General features: G+C 55.4%; 1 protein-coding gene across 7 annotated transcripts; it reads right to left on the bottom strand.

Moving 5' to 3' along the window:
- Positions 1 to 124: 124 nt before the first annotated feature.
- Positions 125 to 25265, bottom strand: TPRA1 (transmembrane protein adipocyte associated 1). 7 transcript variants are annotated; one of them, XM_054551298.2, is made up of 12 exons: positions 25202 to 25265; positions 21802 to 22142; positions 7409 to 7550; positions 7127 to 7259; positions 4005 to 4091; positions 3836 to 3908; positions 3632 to 3711; positions 2955 to 3065; positions 2679 to 2824; positions 2456 to 2558; positions 2238 to 2318; positions 125 to 835 (listed from the first exon to the last, which is right to left on the bottom strand). In XM_054551298.2, the coding sequence occupies exons 3-12, from the start codon at positions 7531 to 7533 to the stop codon at positions 644 to 646; spliced, it is 1131 nt and encodes a 376-aa protein (XP_054407273.2). In that variant the 5' UTR covers positions 7534 to 7550; positions 21802 to 22142; positions 25202 to 25265; the 3' UTR covers positions 125 to 643. The 7 variants fall into 7 exon arrangements, with proteins under 7 accessions (XP_054407273.2, XP_054407274.1, XP_054407275.2 ...); XM_054551299.2 differs by having other exon boundaries at positions 2764 to 2824; XM_054551300.2 differs by lacking the exon at positions 4005 to 4091.
- Between the last annotated feature and the right edge of the window lie 9 nt (positions 25266 to 25274).

The following is a 25274-nucleotide window of genomic DNA, read 5'->3' as shown; positions in this document are numbered from 1 at the left end:
GGCACTGGGGACTGTTCCTTGGTTGAGCAAAGAGGTCCCCTGAGCCTCCCAGCCCCCTCACCCAGCCCTCAGGCTCCTGAAAGGAACCAGCCCCGGTATTCCTGCAAAACCTCCACTTAGCACCTTCTGCTCCGTTTCCTTTTTATTAAAAAATAGATCAAGAAAATATACACACTTCAGTCCATCCACCATGGTGGATGCTTTCAGGAGGCCAAAGCACCATGGGGATGGGATGGAGGCATTGGGAGAGCCAGCCCTGCCCTGGTGCCAAGGGTGCAGAGAAGGAAGGTACCCTCAGCCAACCTTGCCAAGCATGGCCCTGGAAGGAAAGCCTGGGCCATGTCACTGAGCAGTATGAGAGCAGGTGGGAAGGGGAGGAGGGTCCCCAGTGAGAGCAGAGATGGCAAAGGGGATTGGGAGTCCCAGGGAGGTGGGGCCTCCAGACTCATGTAGGAACAGGGCCACACAGGGCTCAGAAGATCCCTTGACCTGGTCCTCCTCCCCGGGGAACTCTGGGCCTGCTGGCCTCCTCTCTGGCCTGTCCTCCACAGGCCCTAGCAGCCGCTCTCAGGCATTGATGGCCTTCCAGCGCTCGCTGTCTGTGCTGTTAATGCTGCCAGTGTGGCAGGGCATGGAAGCGATGTCATCCAGGTAGGCCACCCCACCGGCAGAGTCGAACTGCGTGCTCGAGTAGCTGGCAGCTGAGGCCCCAGCAGCCCCTGCAGCCTCCAGGCCCTCCCGCCGGGCCACAGCGTAGGGCTGGGGTAGGTGTACATCTGGCTCCTCTGTCTCGTCCACTTGGCATTTGTAGGAGAAGAGGATCTTGGGCTCCGAGCTGATAAAAGGAAGAGAGGGGCACGGGAGCCTCACTGAGTGATTCAAGAAGAGTCTTCCCCTCCAGGCTGATGGGGCCACCAGATAAGGAAGGAATCGACCAACAGTTGCCTGACACCCACCCCGAGTGGGCCTGTGAGCTGGACCCCAGAGCCCATCTAGACTTGTTTTGGAACCCAGCCCTCCTCCCCTTGGCTGTGAGCTCAGGCAGGGGGCATCTGTGCCTGCTTCCTCATGGTGAAATGGGTGCGTGGACACCGTGTGGAGGAAGAACGGACATAAATCATGAGCCTTCAACAGTGCCTGCCCAAGCACTCAGGAGACATTGGCTGTGGCCTCCGCCCCCACTCCTGTGAGCCCTGCTGCTCATGTTACCACCCACTCCACTCTGACCTGGTCCCTCGGCCCTCAGGGCAACTCTCCAAGGCAGACACACTACACCCAATTTACCAAAAGGAGCCTGAGGCTCAGGGGAGAAATTGTGTGCACAGATCCAAGCTGGGGCCATGGAAAAGTCTGGCCCTCTCCCAGCTTCACCCAGGTGGGAGGCTGATCCCCTCCCCACAAGACCTGGCAGGTGAGAAAGGGAGGACAAAACACGCACATTCTGACCACATTAGAGGCCTGGAGTGGGACCCCCAATCCCACGTCTTCAGCATCCCATCTCGCAGACGCTTCTGCAGATGCACATGTGCACAGCAGTGTACTCACCCCCAGAGAATCCAACTGACTTCCCACCCCAAACCTGCTCCCCACTTAAGTCTTCCCCCAGCAGGGTACAAGCTTCGTGAGGACAGGGATTTGCATCCACTGTGGGCCTCGCATCTTCTGGCTCTAGCAGTATCTGGCACACCGTAGGTGCTCAATGAATGCTTGCGAATGAATGAGTTAATATATTATTAAGTAAAAACCAGCAATGTAGAACAACGTGCACAGTCACTCTCTCTCTTGTGGGGAGAGTATGTCTGTGTGTACTGTACATACAATGTGCATATATATGTATGTATATGTGGATATGTGCATATATCTACATGTATGTATATGTTGAGCACGTGTTCATGTGTGTATGCATGCATGTGGGTGTGCATGTGCATGTTTGTGTGCATGTGCCCATGTGTATCCGTATGTGCATGTTTGTGTGTACATGTGTGCATGTGCATGTGTGCACGCTTGTGCAGCTGTATGTACATGTGCACGTGTCCATGCACATTTGGGTGGGTGTCCGTATATCTGTGTGCATGTGCATGTGTATCTGTATGCGTGTGCCCATGTGCAGGTACGTATGTGCATGCGCATGCGCATTGTATGCATACACAGCCTCGGCTTCAATCTTCACCCCCATGCTGGAAGAAGGCGCAGTTCCGCCGACAGCCACGCGGGGGCGCCGGCGGCCACAGACTCACCCGAAGAAGCCCCGGAGGAAAGCCACGTAGATGAGCGGAGCGAAGAAGCTGAAGTACAGGAAGGTTGTGGCATCTACACAGCTGCGGAGAAGGCGGGTCAGAGCGGGGCCTCCCAGTCCCATGCTGACTCCACACCTCCCCATGCCCCCAGTGGGTGGACACCCTGCCGCCCACTTCCCATGCCCCCACGAGGTAGACGCCGTGCGGCCCCCACGCACCAGAGCCCCTCGATGATGTCGAAGCACAGCAGCACACTCCCCAGCCCCTGCAGTAGGTTGAGCAGTGCCAGGATGCCCGCATACACGTAGAAGCTCCTCCGAGCTGGTGGCCGGACAGGGTGAGTCATGAAGTCCCACCCCGGACAGGCCAGGCTCTGCCTCCAGCACCTACCACCCTCAAGCCTGGTGTGTCCCCCAGGGCCCCTCTAGGCCTCCCTCTCACCCAGGGCTCTCCAGCTCCCAGCCACAGTGGCTCAGTAGACCCCTCCCATCCCCGCCTGTCCCAGAGCTGCCGGCCAGCTGCTCACAAGGCAGGGAGATGCGCTCCTTCAGCGGGGTCTTGGGAAGGACGACCACCAGAGAGTAGACCTACAGAGACAGGCAGGGCTGAGAAGGTGCTGGGGGCGCCAGCCCAGACCCACAGGCAGAAACCCAGGAATCCAATCCCTACCTGGCCCTGAGGCCCCAGCCGCCCCAGCTGCCCCAGCCTGAATCTCACCAGGAAGAAGAAGCAAGAGCTGACCAGCCAGAACTGGCGGCCCCCATGGCCATAGATATTAAAGTCCTCAGCTGAGAGATGGGCATCAGGGTACAGGATCTCCAGGGTCCCCTGCATGGGCAAGCAGGAAGGGATGAAGGGAGAGGCTCTCAAGGCTTCTCTCTCCCAGGGGCTTTCCCTGATGCAAAGCCCCCTAAGCTCTCCACCACACCAAGTTCAGCCTCTTGGCCTGACCCTCAACTCACCTGCCCCAGCCTGCTCCCTGGCCATGTCCTGCCCAACTGATTGCAGCAACCAGAGCCGGCCCAGTCTTGGGCTGAGTCACATGGGGAAGGGGGCAGAGATGGACAAGGTGCAGTCCCCGCCCCCAATCTAAGAAAGGGGCCTCTAGATGCATGCTTCTCAGGGGGGTCTGCGGACCTGCACTGTCCCTACCTGAACTCCTTATTAAAACGGCAAGTCCTGAGCCTCCCACCCTGGCGCCCTGGCCCACTGGATCCGAATCTCCAGGGGACCCCAGAACGTGCCTCGGTAACAAGCACCCCATGTGATTTCTCAGGTGCGAGGTTTTGAGAACTCTGAAGGTGATAAAGACTGGAAACCTGACCCAGACCCAGACGCAGCGGGTGCCTGGTGCCCTGACTGCTGGCGTCCCCTGCCCACACCCACCCTCTTACCTGGGTGACAGAGTAGGCCAGGGACAGCACTGTGGTGATGGCCAGCACCCGCTTGATGCTGGACTTGCTCTCCAGGTGGCCTGGAAGAAACATGCTGGTCAGTAGGCAGGAGCCAGCCCAGGTGACCACACCAGAGTCAGCCCACAGCCAGGGAGGGGCAGGGGAGAGCGTCACCGGGGCCCAAGAGCCCAGCGGTACACACACCAAAGGCCAGGCCCAGGATGATCACACTCAGCTCGATGGCCAGCAGGAAGAAGCGGGTGATCTCCCACAGGATCTGCACGCAGAGTGGGCACAGCGTCAGCCCAGGCCAGCATCCCCAGCCCACCCCAGGCCAGGCCTCCCCGGCCTCCCTCAGAGGGCCCAGCCACACCTTATCAGCAACAGTTGCAGCGTTCGAGGTGCTCACCGTCATGGATACCACGGCCCGGGCAATGCCCACCAGCGCCACCACAAACACCTGGTGGGCAAGGGAGTGGCATGGCAGTCAGGGAACAAGAGCCTCTGCGTTGGCAGGGGCAGCAAGCCCACCCCCATATCTACAGGAGCCTTTGATTCCTGAGGTCAGAAAGGAGGAAGGGGCAAGTCAGGGTGGGACACAGGGAGGTGGGATCAGGCTCCAGGAAGCAAGGCTCACAGAGTTGCAGACCCTCAACTGCAAGTGACTTCCAGCCTGGCCCTCCCCTCTCGGGGCCCCAGTTTCCTGGCTAGCACCAACAGACTTGGGCTGGTGAGTAGGAGTGAGCACGGTGGAGCCAGATGGGCCAGGTTCACATCACAAGCAGCAGGCTGCTGCTTCCTGGCTCTGTACCTTAGCTTTCTCATCTATAAAATGGGGGCAGAAACAAAACTACTGTGTTTGATTGTTGGGTCAGATGGGTTAACAGATGCAGCAGAAGCCTGCCTGGCACCCAGGAAAGGCCAAGTATACATTTGCTGTTATTATCGTATTCATAGTTTTAATTCTGAGGCACGCGGGACCAGGCAAAAGGTCACCGAGAAGAGGTGCGGAGACCTCTAGGGAAGCCACCGGCCCAGCAGGTTTCGCAAAAGTGCCTGCTCAGCATCTGTGGCACTTATCGGCCTGGTATATCCATCCCCTTCCTCTCCCTCCTCATCCCCACTTCGGTGGATCCAGGTGAGGCTGAGTCCACCACTCCTGGCTTCAGGGATGGGCCTGGGACACAGCACTGGCCAGTGGTGTGTGCCATTCCCCTGGCCTCAGGGCTGGTTCAGGGAAGGGCATAGGACCCAAGGGAGCCTCATGAGAGAGAGACCCAGGATGTTAGGTGCAGCTGCTGGGAAAGGCAGACGGAGGGCATGCAAGCCTGGCACCATGGACACCACCCTGCTGCCACAAGGGCAGATGGCAAGACAGCAGGGCCATCAGGGAGATCCCAGGTTGAGTGGGAGATGGAGATGGTGCCCCAGCAGCACTGCTGTGCCCCCAAATCCTGCTGTGCCCCCAAATCCTGCTGTGCCTGAGGCCCAGGAACTGCCCAGTTTCTCAGTCAGAAACTGGCTTCTGTGAGTCTCAGTTGGCATTTCTGACACATGCCCAGATCCATATATACTCTGTCTTTTGTGCCATGAGAAATTGTGTCAGCAGGGCAGGCAGCAAAAGCAACAAACTGCCACACGCCTACTGTATGCCAGGCTCCCACTGGGCTGCAGCTATGCAGACGACTTCATAGGTGCTCACGTGAACACCATAGCTAAAGCAGAGTCAACATCTGCTATGCAGAAGGGCACTGGGGCACAGAGAGACCAAGCCACTGGCCCCAGGTCACACAGCAACATGGCTGGGGTTCAGAGCTGGACTTCCTGAGTCCACTCTTAACACTGCCTCCTGAACTCTTTAGGACAAAGTCCCCAAAAGTTGATGGGCTGGGCCCTGTTATATGTTCCTGGACATTTAGCCCTGGCTCTTTCTCCCTGCCTGCACTCCCCCCACCCCACAAAAGGACATCTGCCTCGCATACAGCAGGTGTTTAATATCTGTTGAATAAATACACAAATGAATAAATGGTGAGAGAAGCAGTGGGAGAGAAGCAGAAAAGAAAGCAGGCCTCAGTTCCCAGTCCTGTCTACCACCATCTGGTAGGTGTGAGGGACATCAGGCCACTACAGCCTCCAGGCTTCCCCAGCCCCTTGTCTGTCTCTCTGCCTGCCCACAGCCCACTCCTCTGACTGGGAAGTTCTGGGCTAGACCACAAAGAGGGGACCAGGGAGCCACTCAGCTCTCATGTGGTGGTATCCAAGGGCCACAGAGAAGGGAGGACTCCAGTCAGGCAGGCCCTACAGGCAGGGGAAGGGCACCCTGAAGGAAGGGAGCTGGACAGCCCACATCCGAAGCCCATACCTGGACAGCCTGTACCCGAAGCCCACACCAGGACAGCCCGCACCTGAAGCCCACACCAGGACAGCCCGCATCCGAAGCCCACACCAGGACAGCCCGCATCCGAAGCCCACACCAGGACAGCCCGCATCCGAAGCCCACACCAGGACAGCCCGCACCCGAAGCCCACACCAGGACAGCCCGCACCCGAAGCCCACACCAGGACAGCCTGCACCCGAAGCCCACACCAGGACAGCCTGCACCCGAAGCCCACACCAGGACAGCCCGCATCCGAAGCCTACACCTGGACAGCCTACACCTGAAGCCCACACCAGGACAGCCCGCACCCAAAGCCCACACCTGGACAGCCCACACCTGGAGCCCATACCTGGCACCTATACTGGGACAGCCCACACCTGGAGCCCACACCTGGCGCCTATACCGGGACAGCCCACATTTGGAGCTGCCTTCTCAACCACAGCCCTGACACCTCTCCCCAGGCAACATGTGCCAGGACCACTAAGTGGTGAGAATGCAGCCTATCCCAGCAAGTAAGATGTCTTCTCCAGAGAAGTTTCAGGACAGATGGGGGACAAATGGATGGAGGATGCAGTGGGCATTTTCCCCACCCAGCATCCATTCCCCTCCCCTCTAGTGCCAGCTCCCCAATTCTGTTGTGGGCTCCCTCAGTCCATATGGTCCAGCTGAGCTGATGCTGCCTTCCCAGCTTCACAGTACCCCTTTCCTTGCTAGCCACGGTGCTTGGCTCAGGGATGAGGATGCTTGGCTGCCCTCCCAGCTTCACAGTACCCCTTTCCTTGCTAGCCACGGTGCTTGGCTCAGGGATCCTAGGTGGGCCAGTCAGAGGAAATCCCAGGTCTATACTGGCACTATCAGCAAACAGGCACTGTCTGCCTGAGGTGTAGAGGCAGGATGCTAGCTCAAAGTTGCTCTTGGCCATCTTCAACACCATATGAAGAGAACTCATCTGAGATAAGTCCCAAATTGAACAGAGATGCAGAAACAGATCCTAACGATATCATTTAACTGCCTGGATCCAGCCATACCTGAAGCTTAGTTTCATTATAGAAGCAGTTAATTCCCTTTTTGTTTAACCCAGTTGGAGCTGGCTTTTCTGTCAACTGCAGTGAACTCACCAAGATGTAGAAGGTGATAAAAATGGGGCTGGAGGTGATGCGGATCTTGGCCCGAGCAGATGGAAGCTTCCAGAGCAGGAAGATGAGGAAGAGCACATTGGGGATGAGCAGCAAGAGGTCCCAGTACCGGACCCTGGTGGATGGGCACAGGAGCTGGCTCACTGTCGAGGCCACATATCCACCTCCTCTCCAGCACACAATCTGCCCCACCCTCACCACCCCCCCACACCAGGAAAAGCCACTGACACTCAGTGAGCCTGCCCAGCGTTGTGACTGCCTCACCTGGAGGTGCCAATATCTTCGTAGAGCAGCAGCAGGCAGCGATGAGGCACACTGATGTTTGGTGCCAGGGGTGGGGGTAGCGCTGTGCTCCCATTGGCCCAAGTCGCCTCCTCCAGGGTGTCCATCCTGCCAGCAGCCAGCCCTGGGGGAGTGACAGCCGCCCAGTGAGCAGCGCAGGAGCTGTGTGGCCTGGGCCACTGTCCTCCTTCCTCTGGACCTGGGACTCCCAGGGGAAAATCAGAGGGGCTGCACAGAGCACCCCTGTAAACCACCCTCCCCACCCACTGCAGCTCAGTGTGGGGCTCCACACAGGTCACAACCCAATCCCCCAGGCAGGGGCCCAGTCCCCCATCTCAGGCTCTATCTCACGACCTGCAAACAGTAACAAAGCCACCCCCTCAGCTGAGCATCTCCGTGTGCAAGGCACAGCCACTTGGCTTCTTTCAGTCCTGAGGGCCCATGAGAGCAGCATGGGTAAGAGCATAGGCTCTGGGTTCACAGCCCAGCCCTGCCCCTTCCTTCCTGTCCTCTCCATGCCTGTGACCCCCCACCATGGAATGGGTGTAACAAGTGAGGCTGTGGTGATGCTGAGTGCCTCAAACAAGGCAAACACGTGGGGAGTTCTTGGTAGCGGTCAGCCATGGTTCCAACCCGCCACACCATACAGAACTCAGAGGCCACTGACTCATGTGAGGCCACAGCACTGCTGAGGGCCAGAGCTGGGCACCATGCCCTCCTCAGTGGCATCCTCCGGCCCTTGTCTCCCTCAAGGGAAACAAGTCTCCATCAAGACAAAGATGGAGGGGACACTGAGCCGTGCCTGGGAGATGCACGGCTGGGGGAAGAGGCTGTACCACAGAGGGGCAGGGCAAGTGCATCTGCAATGGCCAGGCTACAGGGTGAAGCCAGGGACAGGGTGGGCCCACAAGCCAGGGGCCCACATGACACTCTGAGCACGAGAGGTCGAGTCTAGCCTGGAAGACAGGAAAGCTGGTGGTCTGGGGTCCTGGGAACCACTCTGGGGTTGGGGGACTGAAGGTCTGGTTGGAAAACCAAGACTCCTAAGCTAGAGGACTCTCAGGGAACAGCAACAGGTACTTCCGCAGGGAGTTCGGGGTGATCCAGGTGTGGCCTGGGGCACCAGAACGTAACAGATGCCAACATTTAGAATGATTTGAACAGATTGGGCCGGATGCCCATGACTCTGCTTCACCAGGAATGCTTGTAAAGGCTGTGGATGACAGCCCCAGGCGGGGAGCAGCCCCAGAGCATGGGCATAAATGGTGGCAGGTTCCTACAGTTGACACTGCACAGCATAAAAAGAACGACCCACTGTTACAGGCAACACAAATGACTCTCAGAAGTGATATAGCATGAAGCCAGGCAAAGGGCTGACAGGCATATGATCCATGGAGAAATGCAGACAGGGCGCCTTTGGGGAGATGAAGAGCATGGTAATTGGGGGAGGCCTGCCAGTGTCTGGGTGTCAGATCCAGGTGGTGGGTACACAGGTGTGTTCACTGTGTGGTAATTCATCGAGCCACACACCGATGACTCCTAAGTCGTAGGTGTACTTCAGTAAATTTTAAAAAGTAAAAAAGATGTGGCCGGGCACGGTGGCTCATGCCTGTAATCCTAGCACTTTGGGAGGCCGAGGCGGGCAGATTGCCTGAGCTCAGGAGTTCGGGACCAGCCTGGGCAACATGGTGAAACCCCATCTCTACTAAAATACAAAAAAAAAAAAAAAAAAAAAAATTAGCTGGGCATGGCGGCATGTGCCTATAGTCCCAGCTACTCAGGAGGCTGAGGCAGAAGAATTGCTTGAATCCAGGTGGCAGAGCTTGCAGTGAGCCAAGATGGTGCCACTGTGCTCCAGCCTGGGCAACAGAGCGAGACTCCATCTCAAAAAAAAAAAAAAAAAAAAAAAAAAAGATGTGTCCCGACAACACATCAAGGGCCCAGGCCTCCCCTTCAGCAAGGAGCAGCCCAGTGAGCTGCATGCCTGTCAGCAAGGTCTGCAGAAACGCAACAGGAGCCCTGCTTGTGTTGTCGCCAAAGCTATCCCTGAACAACAGCAGCCCAAGACAGGGCTGGGGGGACTTAGGAATATTCCCATTGCTGGTCCAAGCCCTTAAACACTGGAACACCTCTGGATGAAAGGGAGGGAAGACTCTGAAGGGGGCAGGCCATGGGCTGGGGCTCAGGTTGCTCCAGTGGGCCACTCACTGGCTCTGGGATCAAGTCTCCATTCACACCTGCAATCCCAACACTTTGGGAGGCTGAGGAGGGAGGACTGCTTGAGCTCAGGAGTTCCAGACCAGCCTGGGCAACATAGCAAGACCTCATCTCTACAAAAAAATACAAAAATTGGCCGGGTGTGGAGGCTCATGCCAGTAATCCCAGCACTTTGGGAGGCCAAGGCAGGCGGATCACTTGCGGTCAGGAGTTCAAGACAAGCCTGGCCAACATGCCAAAACCCCATCTCTATTAAAAAATACAAAAATTAGCCGGGCATGGTGGCATGCAGCTGTAGTGCCAGCTACTTGGAAGGCTGAGGCAGGAGAATGGCTCGAACCCAGGAGGTGGAGTTTGCAGTGAGCTGAGATTGTGCCACTGCACTCCAGCCTGGGCGACAGGGCAAGACTCTGTCTCAAAAACAAACAAAAAAAAAGGTTGGGCACGGTGGCTCACACCTGTAATCCCAGCACTTTGGGAGGCTGAGGTAGGCGGATCACCTGAGGTTGGGAGTTTGAGGCCAGACTGACCAACATGGAGAAACCCCGCCTCTACTAAAAAAAAAAATGCAAAATTAGGGCCAGGCACGGTGGCTCACACCTGTAATCCCAGCACTTTGGGAGGCCAAGGCGGGTGGATCACCTGAGGTCAGGAGTTCGAGACCACCCTGACCAACATGGAAAAACCCTGTCTCTACTAAAAAACAAAATTAGCCAGGCGTGGTGGCACATGCCTGTAATCCCAGCTACTCAGGAGGCTGAGGCAAGAGAATCCCTTGAACCCGGGAGGCGTGGGCTGCATTTAGCTGAGATCACACCATTGCTCTCCAGCCTGGGCGACAGAGCAAGACTCCATCTCAAAAAAAAAAAAAAAATTAGCCAGGCATGGGGGTGCATGCCTGTAATCCCAGCTACTCAGGAGGCTGAGGCAGGAGAATCACTTGAACCCAGGAGGCAGAGGTTGAGTTTAGCTGAGATCGCACCATTGCTCTCCAGCCTGGGCAACAAGAGTGAAACTCCATCTCAGAAAAAAAAAAAAAAGAAACAAACAAATACAAAACTTAGCCAGGTATAGTGGTGCATACCTGTAGTCGCAGCTAATAGGAAGGCTGAGGCGGGAGGATGGCTTGAGCCCAGGAGTTCAAGGCTGCAGTGAGCTATGATCGTGCCACTGCACTCCAGCCTGGGTGACAGAGTGGGACCCTGCCTCAAAAAAGAATTAATTAATTAATTAAAAATAATAAAACGAGGCCATAGCTGCAATCTTCAAGTGATGGGGAATATTAAAGAGAACAAATGCCTCACACATAGTAGATCCTAAGAAAGAAGACGGCTCCTTCCCTGCTGTTGGGAGGGGGCAAAGAAGCCCACCCTTCATTCATACATGCTTTTTTTTTTTTGAGACGTTGTCTTGCTCTGTTGCCAGGCTATAGAGTGCAGTGGCCTGATCTCGGCTCATTTCAACCTCTGCCTCCCAGGTTCAAGCGATTCCCCTGCCTCAGCCTCCTGAGTAGCTGGGGCTACAGGTATGTACCACCATACCCAGCTAATTTTTTGTATTTTAGTAGAGATGGGGTTTCATCACGTTGGCCAGGATGGTCTCGATCTCCTGACCTCGTGATCCGCCCACCTCGGCCTCCCAAAGTGCTGGGATTACAGGTATGAGCCACCATGCCCAGCCCACACATGCTTTCATTTGCTCGGCAGACCTGAACTAGCACCTACTGGGTGCCAGGCACAAGTCTAGGTGGTTGGACATGGCATGGAACAGAGCAGACAAGGCCCTGCCCTCACAGCGAGGTGAAGCCAATAACGAGCATGAAAACCCTATTTAAAAAGCAAACTTGGGAAAAAAAAAAAACGCAAACTTGACAGGGCACGGTGGCTCACGCCTGTAATCCCAACACTTTGGGAGGCCGAGGTGGGAGGATCACTTGAGCCCAGGAGTTTGAGACCAGCCTGAGCCACATAGCAAGACGCTATTTCTACAAAAAGTTTAAAAAACTAGCCAGGTATGGTGGTGCATACCTGTAGTCTTAGCTACTCGGTGGGGCCGAGGTGGGAGGATCACTTGAGCCCAGGAGATCCAGGCAGCAGCAAGCTATGATGACACCACTGCACTCCAGGCTAGGCCACAGAGTGAGACCCTGTCTCAAAAAAAAAAAAACGCAAACTTCTAGAGACAAATGCTAAGTGAAGAAAACAGAGGTGGAGCAGAATGACAAGAAACACAGTAGAGACTGCTGGGATCCCCCAACATCTACCCTTCTCTTTAGTGACGGAACCCACAGAGTTTAGCTTGCACATCGCTTCCCAGCACAATGGGGACCTTTCCCAGCTTCCCTGCAACTGGGTGTGGCCATGTGGCTGAGTTTTATCCAACTGGACACAAGCTGAGACAGGCTGACAGTCCTTCAGCCTGTCATTTGATCTAATCCCATGGTGTGAAGACGTAAACTCTACAACAGAGGCCCAACAAAGATAAAAACCCTGACTTGTCTTTAAATATAACTGTTTTTTGTGATAAACATATGACACAAGCAGAGTGAGGTCTGCTAATTTCAGGTCATGCCCTCCTCCCCTCCCGGTGGCTGGAATATAGATACGACAGTGGGAGCAAGAGCAGCCTCCTCAGACCACGAGGCAGAAACCCTGTACAAGGGTAACAGAGCAATGAGAAAGAAGGTGTCTGGGTCCCCAGCACAACGAGGCCTCCGTGCATGTACTGGACTGCTTGCACAGAGGCTATCATGCATAGATAAAAATAATCTATTTTATTATCCTAGCCTTTGTTTCAACAGCTAGCCCAAATCCCAATGAATATAAAGGTACTGCTTGGACTGGGTGGTCAAACAAGGTGACATTTTGAGCCGAGATCTCAATAAATAAGCAAGAGCCAGCCTTGGAAAGATCGAGATAAAGAACATTCCAGGGAGAATCACCTGAGATCCAGATGCACAGGTCCAGAGGTAGAAACAGGTTTGGCCTGCCCCAAGGGCAAAAAACAGGCCAGGGTAGCTGATACCAGAAAGGTTGGCAGGGCCAGGTCCCACATGCAACTCGACTTCACTCTAAGTGCAATCAGAAGGGTGTCACAAGGAGTGAGAGGTCTGGTTTCTGTGGGGACAGGATGCCAGTGAAAAGGGACTGAAGTGGAGGAGGAGCAGAGACAGGGAGGCCATGAGGAGCTCCTGCAACAGTCCAGGCATGAGAGGACAGAGGCTTGCACTAGTGGCAGCAGCGCAGGTGGAACAGAGGGACTTGGGAGACCTCTGGGAGGCTCGGCCAACAAGACCCACTGACAGATCAAACACAGGGAATAAGAAAAGAGGCCAAAGAAGGCTGATGGTGCAGTTTCTGGCCTGAGTCACTGGATGTTTTGCAACTGAGGCCAACACCGCCCACCAGACACTGTCCCCTTCTTCCTCACTAACAAGCTACTATTTTGTTCAGGATCCCTCCATAAAACCTAGTGTTCAAGCAGGGGCCCCTCCCCAGCACCAGAAGTTGAGTCTCCATTAATTTCAGCCAGTGGTCTCTGGGGTGGAGCCGGTGTGGAGCACTGCTCTAGTTTGACATGGCAACTGCTAGGGGATGGAGGACTGTGGATTTTTTTGTGTGCAGGGTCCAGGGCTGCCAAATGTCTGCAATGCATAGGACAGTCCACCAAATGAGTAACTAACTGTCCTCCCCTACAGCTAGCATGCCCTGCAGAGTGGCTCTGGTCAAAGTCAAGAAGGGTGGCCCTTCTGCTCCTGGCCAGCGGTTGGTTGAGGCAAAGGCATGTGATGCCTCATGGGGGGATCTGCACCTGTGTGGGGCAGTAGAGGGCGTGGTGTCCAGAACTGTCTTCCTGCACCCCTGGAGGACTGGGCCACCACGCTGAGCATGCAGGAGCTTACAGCTGGAAGCGGGTGTACAGCGCGCCTCCTGCATGACTTCTGGTGGCATGACATAATACCTTGTAACTTTGAGTTGAGAATATCAGTGACCTGATGAAGGAGGGAGATTCTACAGCCCTCTCCTCCCCACCCCATTATTTATTTATTTATATATTTTTGAGACAAAGTCTCATTCTGTCACCCAGGCTAGAGTGCAGTGGTGCAATCTCGGCTCACTGCAACCTCTGCTTCCCAAGTTCATCCTTCTGGGTTCAAGCGGTCTTCCCATCTCAGCCTCCCAAGTAGCTAGGATCACAAGTGTGCACCACCACACCTGGCTAATTTTTGTATTTTTAGTAGAGACAGGGTTTTGCCATGTTGGCCAGGCTGGTCTAGAACTCCGGACCTCAAGTGATCCACCTGCCTGAGCCTCCCAAAGTGCTGAGATTACAGGTGTGGGCCACCATGACCAGCCATCCCCACCCCTATTATAAAGCCAAGCAAGGCAGAGCAAATGCCTGGTCCTAGCAGCCCAGCACCAACTCTGACCCAGGATGGAATGTCACGTAGCCCCAAGACAGGCAGGGCCAGGGTGCAGGCCAGGAACCCAGCAGTCACCAGCAAGCTGAGAGGCCCCTTGCGGCACAGAAGCCCGTGGGGAGGAGCAGGGGCAGGGAGTAGGAGAGTCGGGAAGTCAAGCAGAGTCCAGGGTATGGAGGGCGGGGTGGGCTTCTGGTTTTGCCTGCCCAGCATCCAGGCTCCTGCCAGTTGGTAAGAGCACCGTTTTCCTGAGGTAGAAACTTAGGTCCCAGACTCTAGACTCTCTGGAAGTTTAGGGATGCCTGACTCTAACCCTTCACAACCCAGGGAATGCACCTGTGAACTAAGTCTGGCTAGTCAGGATGTTCCATCATCCTGGCCAATGAAAATCTGCCCTGAGGCTTTTGATCTAAATTATTATTCGAATAAATTATTAGAGCAAAAGTCTCAGGGCAGATTCTCATTGACAATTGAGGAAACACTCTCTGCTGAGCTCAGTAAGTCAAGGCTGTACCACCTTGACCTCACGCTCAGGGACCCGCCTCAGAGTAAAGCCGACACGGAGGAGTGGAGAGCTGAGACACGGATGGAGACAGATCTTGATGAGCTCACTGGAGCCGCTGGATTCAGCCTAAAGCCAGTCCTACCCGCTTGGACTTTTCAGTTATAAAACCCAACAAATCCCCTTTTCTGCCTAGGTCAATTTGAGTCTGATTTCTCTAATTCACCACTGAAAAACCTCCAGCTAACACAGGTTATGGAGTCAACAAGACGGGGCTGCACTGCTGGTTCTGCCACGTGCTTGCTGTGTGACCTGGGGTGAGTCACTCCCCCTCCAAGTATCATGGGGACAACATCTGCCTAATAAGGGTGCCATAAGGATCAAACAAAACCAGGGAGGTAAACATCTACAAAAGCGACACATGTACAAAGGTGGTTGCTGCTTTTCTTTTTTTTTTTTTTTGAGACAGAGTCTTGCTCTGTCGTCCAGGCTGGAGTGCAGTGGCGCGATCTCGGCTCACTGCAACCTCCACCTCCCGGGTTCAAGCAATTCTCCCACCTCAGCCTCCCAAGTTGCTGGGATTACCAGAGAAGGGACTGAAGGGCAAGGAGGGAAAGGAATTGGTTCCCAGGTCCATGGACCCCTTGTGAAGCCCCCATTGCTGTGGGGTCTGAGGAAAGACAGAGGAGGTGTCAGCTGCTCTCCCTGCCCCCACGCCCCTGCCAACAATGTAGCAACCTCTGTGCCCAACCTCTGCGCCCTGGCCTCCAACCCTGGGAGGGAGGTGCTTATGTTATCCGCATTGTGCATGTGGAGCTCAGAGGGGCAGCCACTTGCCAGGCCGGCAATTCAGGCTGTCTGTCTCCAGAGCCCAGGCCCCCAGTCAACAACTTGCCAGGTGCCCCTCTCCAGGCCTCGGTTTCTCCACCTGTGGGTCAAGCGCACCAGGCTTGTTCTAGAGCTATCTTCTCAGACCTGATATGGCAAATACCCTGGTGTTGTTAACATGCAGATGCTGCTCCCAAGGGCAGGGGTAGGGCTGACAGTCTGTGTTTCCCACAGGATCCCAGGTGGTGCCCCTACTGCTACTTGATCCAGCAACCACACTGGGGTTATGGGGCTGCTGGCCATACCAGGATTGACATTACCTATCAAAGCTTACGAAATAACTGAAGCACTGACTTTTTTTTTTTTTTTTTTTGAGACAGAGTCTCGCTTTGTCGCCTAGGCTGGAGTGCAATGGTGCGATCTTGGCTCACTGCAACCTCCGCCTCCTGGATTCAAGCGATTCTCCCACCTCAGCCTCCTGAGTAGCTGGGATTACAGGTGTGCACCACCACACCCAGCTAATTTTTGTATTTTTAGTAGAAATGGGGTTTCACCATGTTAGCCAAACTGGTCTCAAACTCCTGACCTCAGATGATCCACCCACCTCAGCCTCCCAAAGTGCTAGGATTATAGGCATGAGCCACCGCGCCTGGCCCGCACTGACTTTTAGTTAATAGGATGCACACTTCCTACGTGCAGATATGGTGCTCAGTGCTTTACACGTGGTGACACACTTAACAATGGCATCGCCCTCTAAGGGAGAGAGGACAATTACTGTACCCTTATACAGAGGAGAGGAGAGGCAGAGAAGGGGTCAGTCCTCAGCCTTCTCTACTTAGTTCTCTTAGACTGATGCTCCCAAGCACTGACAAGGAAGTGGGAGGGGTTGGTCAGCTCATGATAGGGGCCTAAGGGTGGTGAGAAGGGGTGGAGCCCAGGGGTGATTCTCAGAGGAGGAATTCCTGGGGTGCAGAGCACCCTGGGCAACCCCAGGCCTCCCAGGAACAGGGAAACTGGGACAGACTGTTTCTTCCACCTGGGAGGAGTCTCCCAGCCTCACAACATTCCAGGGGCCTCTGCCTCCCTCCCTCCCACCCAGTTGGGGGACAGGATGCTGGCTAGGCTCAGGTCATGGTCACGCAATGCAGGACCCGCTGAGAACGACTGGATAAGGCCTTCTCTCTCCTCTCTGGGACTCAGCTTTCCCTGCTCTCATCTGTGCAACAGGATTGACCAAACCCCACCCACGGCTACCAGATGGGAAACGCTGGGGAGAGGGGCCCTCAATGCTTCCCACACCAACGGGTTGTTGAGCTTACAAACCCTAGGGCCTAAGGGTGGTGAGAAAGGGTGGAGCCCAGGGGTGACAAGGTGGGGAAGGCTCCACAGGGCAGAGGCCAAGTTACTTTGCTCTCCCCTGTTGTCCTTCGGCGCCTTGGGGCTGGCAGGCGTGTGGTCCCTGTCCTAAGCCGGAGACCCCAGTAAGATGGGGAGGCCTGGGCCCAATCTGACCTGCACCGTGCCCTCCCTGGTTGCCTTCCACCTGCTGAGCTGGTCCGTTCCTCAAAGCCTTTGTGCTGGCTCTCCCCCAGCTCTCTCCTGACACCTCCTCTGAGAAGCCTTCCCTTCTCAGCTGTCTCCAAGCGCCCGAGCCGCGTCTGGGTGTTTACTACCCTCTATCCCGGAAGTGCTCAGGACTCGGTCCCCCAGAACACGGCCTGGCACGACACGAGTCCTCAACAGGTTGTCATGATGGGAACAACTGAATCTCCAGCACCGCCAAGCCCCGCTGGGGACTGGACGACCCCGCGGCGCCTCCTCACTGCAGAGAGGAGAGTAAAACCAGCCCCCACCCGCCTTCCCCGAGTCCAGGGGGAGCGGAGGCTTCGACACGGCCCCTCGCGGGGCAGCAAAGCCCCGAACCGGCGGCAGGCTTGGCTCAGGAGCACCTCGGCCGCTGCGGGCGGCCACCGTGGGGCTGGAGCCCGTGCCGCCACCCCGCGCCGGACCCGGTCGCCGAGGTCCGGATCTCCGCCCGCACTGCCTCCAGCCGGGGCCGAGCCCGACGCCGTTGCGTGCGGCTCCCTCCCGGGCCTCGCGTGCCCCCGCGCCCCGAGCGACTCCCGACTGCCCGGCGCTCCTCCCGTGGGTTCCCACAGCCAGGGCCTTCCCTCCCAAACGCCGCCTTGGCCGTCCGAGCTGCGCCCGAGCAGGAATGGGCCGCTCGCGGAGCAAGGAGGGGAACGGCGGCCGGGCTTCCCGCCGGGGCGAGGGACGGGGCTCCCCCTCTAGCTGCGGCAGGAGACGGGGAGAAGGCCCCTCCTTACCTGACAGCCCGGGCCGCGCTCAGGCCCGGCCGCCCCGGCCACCCATCTGCAGCCGCTGGGTGTGCGCGGACCCAGCACAGGCCGCGGGACTCCGGCCTCCAGCGCCAGACAAGGCGGCCGGGGCCGGGGAGCGTCGCGCAAGGAGCGCGCGCGACCGGCTCCGCGGAATGACGGCTAGGCAGGAAAGGCGAGGCGGGGTCAGCTCGCCGGGCCGCGGGTCTCGTGGACACTCTGCAGCCCTTCCCGACAGCGGCGACCGGGAAAGCAGGACCGTCTTTTTCGTCCAGCCCAAATTGCGAAAACGGCCACAGTCCCACAAGTCCCAGAGTCCCTGTTATCACTCAGGCCCGCCCTCTAACCTCCAGCAGCCTATAGGAATAAGCCATCACTGGAGGAAAAGGGAAAAAAAAAAAAAAGGTGGGACCGACCAATCAAATTCCCAAGAGGCGAAGCAGCCCGCTGACCTCTTAAAGAGACAGCACAGAGGAGGTACGGAGAGGAGACGCTGCTTCACGGAAGACAAGACACCTACGTTTCTCACTCGGAAAGCGAGCGGAATCGAAGACTGGAAAGCTGAGGACGCGCCACCTCTCGCCCTGCGCGCCTTCCAGCTGGTAGCAGTTGTCAGTGGATCAGCTGGCGGCAGCCGCGCTCCACCTCCCGGCCTGGGCCGCTGCCGGACCGTCGGGGCGGAGCCTCCGGGGACCGCCCCCTCGCGTGCGGGCGCTTCGGGCGCCCAGCAGGGGTGACCTGGGGTCAGCTTGGGGGAAGGCGTGCCGGGGCCCCTCCTGGGCTCCACGCGCTCCCGCCGCGCCACGCCACGCCGCAGGGCCGCAGCCTCCCAGCGCCCTGCTCCACGTGGCGCCGCCAGGCCTCGGGCACTCTTCTTAACAACCCTGCTGGGCAGTCATTATAGTCACGTTTTAGAGGGCCACCTGAGGCTTGGAGAGGTCAAATAACTTGACCAAAGCCGCGCAATGAGGAAGCGACACAGCCAGGACGCCTCTCCCCAACTCTAACTTCCACAGTTCTTCGGGCCTCTTCCTCTGGAAAGCCCTCCCTGATTGCCCCTGTTTTATCCCCTGGCATCCATGCTGCATTCACCATACTCAAGCCATGTGGGTCTCTGTTTCTGTCCCTCGGCTATTCCAAGCTTGTTCCTGCTCCTGGCTCTACGCCTGTTCCCCCGCAGAGCTGGCTCCTTGCCACATCATGTCCTCAAGAGGGTTTTGTGGGCACCCTCGCTGGAGCGGCTGTCCAGTCTCATTTCCTTCCGAGCATCTTAATTCTCGCCTGATTGTCTTCATTTACCTGCCTCCCTGTCCAGTCTCCCCACCCTATTATAGAATTCCAGCGTCATGAGGATGGAGCCAAGAGAGCCAAGCTGCAGGATGTCCCCTGCAGCATCCTGAGGCTGACTCACAGCCTGGTGCAGATTGTAGGCCCCCAGTTATTACAGGCACCCCAAGACACACCTTGTGACAGCACCGCTGGGCTGGAATGAGATTGGGTCCCATTCTCCACCTTGCTCTTGTCCTAAAAACACAGGCAGATTGGGGAAGAAACCACCTTGTGATCCTCTGGGACTTCATCTGGGACTTTCCCAGCCTGGACCACACCCAAATGTGCATACCTAAGTTTAGGCTTCTGTATTCGCCAGAGAGGCTGGGCAATGCCGGCCTGCGTAATCACGAATGACCACAGCCACAATGAGCTGCGGGGAATCCAGTGGCTCCTCAAGTTCCTGTCAGAAAGTTACACACATCACTCACACTCACATTCAATTGGCCACCGCTTCTAGCCTCCAGAGGGCAGGAAACTGCCACCCTACCATATGCCAGGAAGTAGAAGTCATGGGACATGTGTGACCAGGCCTAATAACTACCCTCTGTAAGGTTCTTGTATCGGTTCGAGCCCTGAGAGCGCACCGACACACAACACGAGGCGGTGTGGAGCAACATGCTGTTTTAAGGAGCTCCTGGGTGCAGGTGGGCTGAGGCCTAAAATGGCATCAGCCCCAAGTGAGGACGGGGCAAAGGTTTTATAGTCTCCTGTAAACAGGAAGTGTCCTAGTCTGACGTAACTGCTACGTTGTACCCGGATGGCCTCTTTCTCGATCTTCACGGGTACATGTCTTCCCGCCAGGGTAGGTGTCTTCCGGCCAGCTCTTGTCCTGCTTCTGCTATCTTGCTGGCACAAGTAGCCTTGCGCCTTGGAACTGGGCTTGAGAAGGGAGGAGTTATTCATCTCCTGAAGCTTTCAGGCCCCAGGAAGAATCTTAAACCCTGTATTTTTCTTTTTCTGCCTTTTGAGACTTGGAGAATTCTCCATTTTCTTCTCTTGAGTTTTGAACCCCATATCTAGGTTTCTGTGGGATTTTGTTGTATTTGTGAAATAACCGAAGTTATCTCCCCTTGAGAGCTGAGGCAGTGGCTAATTCACTGCAGTATCCACTACACACAGGACAGAGGGTGGCATCTGCAACATTAAATGAATAGTAGCTTAATAAACAGATCTGAGTCTCAGTTTCTTCATCGCCCTACAGCAGGCTCAGGGGTGGCCATGGCTGACAGTAGGAGATGCTGCTACAGAACTGGGCTCCCTGATAGCCATGGGGATGACAGCAATCCCCAGGTAACAGAAGCCAGATGGTAGTGCTTAGGCGTGAGAAGCAAAGTGGGTGCAACTGGCATAGGACCATCAAGATAAAGCTTAATATATCACTGGGATAGACATCCTGTGTAGTAAACAAAATGCCTGCACTGGTTCCTTGGTCTATGGGGTGAGAGTGATAGTAGTATAAGTCAGGTGAAAGCCTCTGAGACCCCACTATCACCGCCACCCACCCCGGCCAAGAGAGCAAGCACATAAACAACATCACACACCAGAGAAAATGGCGGAGATTGGTGCCACCCTTGAAGACCAAAGACGTGTGGAGGGTATCCCCCACCACGTACCTATTTAATTCATCAGTCCGACCTTATAAAAATAAACAGAATGGCAACGGACTGTTGCAGATTCAGCCAAGTGGTAGCCCTGACCACAGGTGCCATGCAGGTGTCATTGCTAGCACAGACAGATCAGCATGGCCTCTGCTTCTCAGGGTATAGCCTTCCATCTGATCACCACACTTTTTCATCCCTATCAGGGACCATTTGCCTTCATAGGAAGGGCCAACAATACACACATATGGTCTTGCCCCAGGCCAATGGTACCTTTCCCATCCTTTGTTATCACAGTCTGAAGGGGACTGGGCCATCTGAACATCCTGCAGAACACTGCACTGGTTCATGGTGTCAATGACAATGTGCTAATCAGGATGGATGAGCAGGAGGTGACAAGTATATGGAAAACTTGATGAGACATATGTGCTCCAGCGGGCAGAAGATTAAACCCTATGAAGAATTAGGGGCTTGCCACATCAGTGAGGTTTGTAGGGGTCTGGTGGTCTGGGGCACACCAGAACATCCCCCCCGCACACTCCATCACAGAAGAGCAAGCGCAATGCTTAGAGGCCTCTTTGGGTTCTGCAGGTAGCAGATTCCACATCTGGGAGTGCTGCTCTGACCCACATATCTCTGGGTCACATGACATCAAAGGCTGTCCCTCAGGCTATAGGACCCACAGACCCCATGATACTAGAGGCATACATGATGGGAAGACATGCTGTGTGAAGCTTACGGCAAGCTCTGGTGGGAAAACCACAAAGTAGACCCCCTAGGGTTCTGGAGCAAGACCAGGCCATCTATAGTAGAGAACTAGACACCATTCACAAAGCAGCTCTGCCAGGCTACTGGACCCTGGTAGAGATGACTGGGGGACATCAAGTGATCATGAGGCCAGAGCTGCCCCTCGTGAACTGGGTTCTGTCAGGCCCTCTAATATGTAAATTCAGGTGGGTGGGCCTAGCAGCAATCCACTGAGACTGTAAGCAATCCGTTATAGATCCACATCACCTACCACTGCCACAGCAGCTCCTCTGCCTCAGTTCACAACCACGCCAATGGGCGGTTCTTACGGAGGAAAAAGGCTGTGGTTGATCACAGCTGAGCTGGCTCAATACATGGGTCAGATGCAGTACCTGGATGTGCAGCGGTCGCATGGAGCCCTTGAGGATGAAAGCCACAGGCTACAGACAGTGGAACCAGAGTGGGGAGGAGACTTGTCCTCGGTGATGTCCTGAAGCAGCTGCCCCAGTGCTGGATGCCTACTGATGTGGGAAGAGCAAACCCCAAGGTGATGTGTCCTGGAGCAAGTCCAGCATGACTGTTGGCCAGGGTCCCAGCTCCTCACTCCCCAAGCCTGTCCCAGGCTGCCTGAGTGTCCTCAAGACATGGATGCTGCCTTCTCTCAGAGTGAGCAAAGCTGCAGTCTTTTTGTAACTGAATCTCCAAAGTAACATCCAACCACATCTGTCCTATGCTGTTGGGAGGAGATCACACAAGGGTGTTAATACCAGAAGGCAAGGGCCATCAGGGCCATAATAGAGGCTGCCTACTCACCCCACCCACCTTTCCATCTCTCCTACCCTGCCCCCCGACCAGTGTTTAAACATGCCCAAGAACCTCTCATCTGAGAAAAAGCCATATCCCACTCCAGTGCCTGTCCCAGCTCTCACAGTCCATTCCACACCTGGGAATGCCTCTCTGACCCATACATCTCTGGGTGACATAAAAGCGCTCTAGCCTCCAACTAGTAACTCACATTCACCATTCTCACTTCCCTGCATCCTACCTGTCAACATACTTCAATGTGGTATCTGACTCCAGACACACCGGCCAGCCCAGATCGGCTATCGCCAGGGCCACCAACAGCTCCTAGTCCTTACCAGATGACCTCTGAGCAGCCAGCTGACCCCATCCACCATCTTGACTGCTCTCTTCAGTGGCCTTTGGGAGGGCTCCTGATAATCCCCCAGCCCTGCTAGGATCTCCTCTCCTTCAGTGTGGGCCGGACCTCAGGTCTCACTTCTAGCTAAGAGAATATGGCAAAAGTAATGGAATATCACTTCCAAGACATGCCATCTGTCTTGTATGGCCTCTCTCGTTCACTTGCTCTGAAAGAAACCAGCTGCCAGGTTGTAAGCTGCCCTGTAGAAAGGCCCCCACCCAAGAGCCAGTGGGAAACTAAGTCTTCAGTCCAACAGCCTATGAGGACCTGAATCCTATCATGTGAAGAAGCTTGGAAGGGGATCCTCCTCAAGATGAGCCTTCAGATGAGACAGCAGCCCTGGCCAATACCTTGCCTGCAGCCTTGAAAGACCTTGAAGAAGAGGCACCCAGTGGCATCATGCCCAGATCCCTGACCCACAGACACCGAGATAATGGGTGCTAATTGCTTCAACGTGCTAAATCCCAGGATAATTTTTTTTTTTTTTGAGACAGAGTTTCACTCTTGTTGCCCAGGCTGGAGTGCAATGGCACAATCTCGGCTCACCGCAACCTCCGCCTCCAGTGTTCAAGTGATTTTCCTGCCTCAGCCTCCTGAGTAGCTGGGATTACAGGCATGTGCCACCACACCTGGCTAATTTTGGATTTTTAATAGAGACAGGGTTTCTCCATGTTGGTCAGGCTGGTCTTGAACTCCTGACCTCAGGTGATCTGCCTGCCTCAGCCTCCCAAAGTGCTGGGATTACAGGTGTGAGCCACCATGCCTGGCCATCCCAGGATAATTTTTTATGCAGCAATAGATAACACAAGCCCATGCAGAGTCTCTTCAGCTTTCCTGTCAGCAGCTCCTAGCATCCAAGGTGCATCCTTCACATCCTTTGTTGGTGTCTCTTAACTGTTGGGGTTTCCCAGGTCCCAGGCTTAGACCTTCTCGTCTCCCCGCACTCACTTTGGATTATACAACCACTCCCAAGGCAATCTACAGCTGCAGTCCAAACACCCCTTCGAGTCCCATACATGGATATCCAACAGCTTCGTGGATATGTCCCCTCGGCCCAAATTCAGCACAGCCAGAAACAAATTCATCTTCTTCCCCCTTAAGTTGCTGGTCTTCCTGTGTGCTCCTATCTCAGCTATCATCCACCTAGCTAAGCCAGGATCCTGCTGTCATCCTGCATGCCTCTTTTGCTGTCCTCAATCACCAACACCTATAGACCCCACCTCCTGGCCGGGCGTGGTGGCTCACGCCTGTAATCATAGCACTTTGGTAGGCCAAGGCAGGCGGATCCACTTGTCAGGAGTTGGAGACCAGCCTAGCTAACAATGGTGAAATCCCATCTCTACTAAAAATACAAAAATTAACCAGGCACAATGGCGTGCATCTCTAATCCCAGCTACTCAGGAGGCTAAGGCATGAGAATCGCTTGAACTTGGGAGGTGGAGGTTGCAGTGAGCTGAGGTTGCACCACTGCACTCCAGCCTGGGTGACAGAGTGACTCTGTCTCAAAAAAAAAAAAAGAAAAGAAAAAAAAAGATCCCACCTCCTAAACATCTTGTATTTCCAGTTCTCTCCATCACTCCTGCCTCCCTATCCTGGGTCCCATGCAGGGATGCTTGTTCACTGCACAAAGTGCCTGGCTAAGAGGGCTGCGATTCAGCCCTGCCTCTGCTCACTAAGGCTGCCTGGAACTAGACAAGAACCACAGCAGCCTCCTCATTTGCTGCCTTCAACCTCGTTCAATCCACTTCCACCTGGTAGCAGCCGGAGGGATTGTAAAACCCACACTAGTTCACGTCTCACCCTGCTCCAAATGCTTCCATGGCCTTCAGAATACAGAATAGTCAAACTCTCTAAAAAACATCTAGCTCTTTTTTGATCCGGATTTTCTCTCCCTCAAGTCTTGTCTGTTGCCCAGCATCATAAGCTCCTAGCCTTAGTTCTTAGGGAGGGGCTTGCACATCCAGGCCCTGCCATGACCTCTGCGGCTTTGCACATGGCATCCTTCTATCTGTAACATCCTCCCTGCGTCTTCGCTCCCCTGGGCAAAGATAACTCCTACTAAAGCCTCAGATGTGACCTCCTACAAAATCCCAGAGTTGTCCAGCTGCTTGAAGCATTGAGCCTTTGAGCTTTGGGAGAAGTTAAAACATTGTGCTCCTAAGACGGTAAGAAGCATCAGAAAACCAGGCTCTGAACCTCTGTTGTCTTTTTTTTTTTTTTTGAGACGGAGTCTCACTCTGTCACCCAGGCTGGAGTGCAGTGGCAGGATCTCGGCTCACCGCAACCTCCACCTCCCGGGTTCAAGCGATTTCTTCTGCCTCAGCCTCCAGAGTAGCTGCGATTACAGGCCTGTGCCACCATGCCCAGCTAATTTTTGTATTTTTAGTAAAGACGGGGTTTCACCATGTTAGTCAGGCTGGTCTCGAACTCCTGACCTTGTGATCCGCCCGCCTCGGCCTCCCAAAGTGCTGGATTACAGGCATGAGCCCCCGCGCCCGGCCTCTGTTGTCTTGTCAGCAAAATGGCCCTGGTGTGACCGAGGTCACGCAGCCAGCAAGTGTCGTCGGGACCCCTGGAGCCTCAGCTCCTACCTCCGCTCCAGCTCCCGCCACAGCTCAGGCGAGCGCACGCGCACAGCGCCCAGCCGCACACCTCCGGGCTCTG

Source organism: Pongo abelii, chromosome 2, assembly GCF_028885655.2.
Source record: "Pongo abelii isolate AG06213 chromosome 2, NHGRI_mPonAbe1-v2.0_pri, whole genome shotgun sequence".
Taxonomy (NCBI): Eukaryota; Metazoa; Chordata; class Mammalia; order Primates; family Hominidae; genus Pongo; species Pongo abelii.
Note: the sequence above shows the minus strand (reverse complement) of the source record. Positions and strands in the feature narration are given on the sequence as shown.